Raw genomic sequence first — 4,007 nt, forward strand, 5'->3', positions numbered from 1 at the left:
TTATAAAAAAACTTTGTCCTTAAAAAAATAGATACATATCACTTTTATAAACTAAGTTAAAAAATATTATTTCAACTCAGTTTAAAGAAAAATTTTATGCTTTAGAAAATAATATCCACAATATTAATATATATAACATGAACTTAACATTTTCCTTTTATCATCTTGTACTAATAACCTTCGCAATCAGATTTGATACCCGTATTAGATTCTCAAATTTTTAAGGCAAACTTAAAAAAAAAAAAAAAAAAAAAAAAAAAAGTTGGGAAAGCGAAAAGGACGACGGTTCCTTAGTCAATATAAAGACTAGAAGCACCTCACAGAAAACAGCTACAGAAGCGAGAAAGAAAGCAAGACCAAGAGGCCATTGTCGCCAGAGAGAAACACAAACACCAACACCAACACCAAGAAGAAGGGAGAGAAAATGGGTAACTGTAACTTGCCCATCTTGATGACCATTGTGGTGTTATCCGTGGTGGGTTTCGCGAATTTAGCAGGGGCGCAGACCCCATCTTGCGCCCAGAACCTGATCCCGTGCGCCGCCTACATCAACTCCAGCACCCCAGCAGCCAACTGCTGCACCTCAATCAAAGATGCCGTCGACACCCAGCTCGACTGCCTCTGCGGCCTCTACACCAGCCCTGGTTTGCTCCAGTCTTTCGGCATCACCGTCCAACAGGCTCTCAATCTCTCCCGGAACTGTAATGTTACCACAGATATCACTAAATGCAGCAATGGTAATTTTTTTTTTTTTCATTTTTTTATTCTTATTTTTATTTTTTAACTTCTTATAATTTTTTTCTTCTTGTTGATCAACCTCAATCAGATTGGGTTTGGTCCACCCGTTTATTTATATGGGCCACTAACTGTCTCTATAATTTCAAAAGAATTTTGTATTTATCTGGAAATTATTACCAAATTAACTTAAATTTGTCTCTCAATTTCCTAATCTTTCTTCAACTTCAAGAATCTTGGATTTTCTATATTTCGTTTGAATTTCCTAATTTATGGAGATTGTTCATATGGATTTGAGGAATTGAAGAGGATCTCTTGATCCAAATTTTTTACCGTCGCTCAGCTTGATTCACCCTGTTTTAATATGCTTTTTTTAACTAAGCTAGTTATAGAATTCTATTGCCAGAACTTCAATTTCATACCCAAGTTGTTTTTTTTTGTTTTTTCGATTTACTTTTGTATATTACCTGATTTTATGTTTATTTCTCTAATTTTTCCTACCACATGCACTGCAGCTTCGTCTCCTACATCTCCAACCCCAGGTAACAGCTTCTCACTAATTGCCCTTTTTTTTTTTTTTTTGAGTGCAGAAAGGGGTTGGGAAAAAACTTAGAATTCGAAACATGGTTGTTACTATTGATTGAACAGAAGCAAATATCATGATCTTTTAGTTTACTCAATTGCTCTGAGGTCAAACTTTTGATCATTGGACTCTTTGAATACATAGAGTTAGACGCCTCGTAATGGTGAATATTGGGGTTAGGTGCATCCACTACAGCTCTTCTACCATTCTTTTGGTTATTTTAGGTGAGCTGATTGGCCTGCCCCACGCCAGCTCAATTCTTGGGAAGAATCTTTCCAATAATTCAGTTGCTCAAGTTTTTTTTTTTATCATTTCTTTTTATGGGGGTGTCAATAGCCAGCCTAGTCTATCCGAATTGTCAAAAGTTTTTAGTGTTTGAGAAGAAGAAAGTCAAGAATAGCTAATCTCTTATATATATATACATCCAATAGATACATGAAAGTATATAATATGCACATCTATAAGAAATATTGTTCTCTTCTGCTGGTGGGGTCATAATTATCATTTTTCTTTTAGGAATATATGGGCATAACAGTTTTAGGGTGAAAATTTTTGTGACTCTACTTTCAAATATGGTTCCTAGCCTCTTTTCACTGTTGACTTTAAAGGGGTACAGCCATTAGGCCACTTAGCTCTCTTATATAGTCATAACTCGATTCTTTGCTTCTCTTATAAGGCATGATAGTGGCCGTTTAACTTCGATGACTCATTCTTGCTACCATGGATTCTGCATAATAGATCAATTTTGGCCTTTTAAGTGTCTAGGTTTGTTTGTGTTAGGACTCATTGGGTAACAGACTTTTGTAATACTGGTGTTGAAAGCATCTGGGGCTTTGCTAACATGTCAAAATTGTTTTGTTTTGAGATCATAATTATAAAAAGAAAATAATTTGGGAAACTTCACCAAACCCTCATAAATTTTCACGTGTTTTGAAATTTCCCCCCGAAGTTTAAAAACTTTCGGTTAAGGGTATCCAATTTTCAATTTCTTTCAATTACCCAATTCTATTAAATGTTTTTGTGGCGTGGCATCTTGATCACACAAGATTATGGTATCAAGTCTTATTAAATGTTTCTACTTCTGAAGCATAAAAGTGCATGGAGAATTACATTTTTGCCTACTTATTTAGCAATTTACATCCATCCATTTTGTCCTTCTTGTTAAATCACCACTCATTTTAAAAGTTTAAGCTAATAGGAAAGAAATGATAAATTAAGATTCTAATACTTTCCTTCACGTGTGGGCTAAAACTCTCCTTAAGTGAGACCCAATAAGAAGTGTTATACATCCTCTCTTTGTCCTTCTCCCACCCATTGGATCTGTGGAGCTTAATTGGGTTTCAACATGAGCTCCACAGATCCAATGGTGCTTTTAAAAAGTGGGAAGATGGGAGAAGGACCAATGGAGGAAATTAATCATTTTTCGAGACCCAACACTTGAAATATTTAATTGAAATAAGAGGTGAATTGATGGAGATAACTTTTGAACTCAAGACTTTTAATTCTGAAACCATGTTAAATTACAACTTATCCCAAAAATTTAATATTGTGAATTTAATCATTTAATTAATATTATAACACTCTTTAACATTCTTGTCCAGGAAAGGACAACAATGGAGCAGGCAAGATAGGGTGGACTGGCGGTTCTACTTTATTCCTTGTCTTGGGTTCTATGATGTTTTGTTAGGGCTACCTACACATAGGAATATATATCATGGTAAATAATATTAATACTGAGATCATTTCAGTATTAGGCAGCTGCCTTCCGAGATCTTATTTGTAATTTTTACATGTTCACTATTGATATTTAATTGATTTGAACAATATTATTATCCCAGATGATCTACTTAATCATGTTTGTGTCCAATTTTAGTCCGGCCTACTGCATTATTCAATATTACATTGATGTCGTGCTTCGTATAATTGTATGGTATGAGATCATTGCGTTATTTTCCCTTTACATATCGTTTGAAACATGTTCATATTCAATTTCTAAAGCATATATAATCAACATATTTTTGCTATGGATGGAGTACTGTTGATTTGGTTTTATGTACTTGAATTGTGGTATTTTATATAATTTAACATTTTGTTTTCTGGTGGCATGCAAAGAAAGTGGTATGAACATACTACTGCTATGAGAAATTGAGAAATTAGGGTTTTGCTTCAAGAGTGTGAACTAAATTAGTGAAATGGGATGTTGTGCGAAGCTCTACCATAAGGATTTCTATGGTTGGATATATGAAAATAACAATAAAATTAAAGAGAGAGAGAGGGAAATGATCTCTGTGAGGGGATCGGGTCTCCTAGTATTGCTCAACCAATTGTATTATTTCTTGGAAATCTTCCATACGGTGTCTACATCTCTAGCCCCCTCCCCTCTCTGCTAGGATTTTAGCTCTAGCAACCATTGGAGGGGGAGAACCTTTGTTCTCCCCCTCTGGCTCTCTTCCTCTCTCCCTCTTTTGCCTCCTCCCTCCTTTCTCATCGCCCTCTTTCGCTTAGCGAACTAGCTTATTTACTTGATGCCCCTAACTCTTTGGGCCTTTTTTTCTTTTCCATTCCTCACAGCCTCTTCCCCCTCCTTTAGTCCCTAGTTGTTTTTGTTTCTTCCTGTATTTGCTTTTGTTGTTTTTTCTGCTTACTTAGGTACATTTTGTGGGCGATGCTCTTGGAGTTTCACTCAAAC

General features: G+C 35.4%; 1 protein-coding gene across 1 annotated transcript; it reads left to right on the forward strand.

Moving 5' to 3' along the window:
* Nucleotides 1–312: 312 nt before the first annotated feature.
* Nucleotides 313–3,172, forward strand: LOC132176368 (non-specific lipid transfer protein GPI-anchored 7-like). The gene is made up of 3 exons (XM_059588555.1): nucleotides 313–737; nucleotides 1,251–1,277; nucleotides 2,920–3,172. Exons 1-3 carry the CDS (start codon nucleotides 425–427, stop codon nucleotides 3,003–3,005), a joined length of 426 nt encoding a protein of 141 aa, XP_059444538.1. The 5' UTR covers nucleotides 313–424; the 3' UTR covers nucleotides 3,006–3,172.
* Nucleotides 3,173–4,007: the final 835 nt, after the last annotated feature.

Source organism: Corylus avellana, chromosome ca3 (genome assembly GCF_901000735.1).
Source record: "Corylus avellana chromosome ca3, CavTom2PMs-1.0".
In the NCBI taxonomy this organism is placed as follows: domain Eukaryota; kingdom Viridiplantae; phylum Streptophyta; class Magnoliopsida; order Fagales; family Betulaceae; genus Corylus; species Corylus avellana.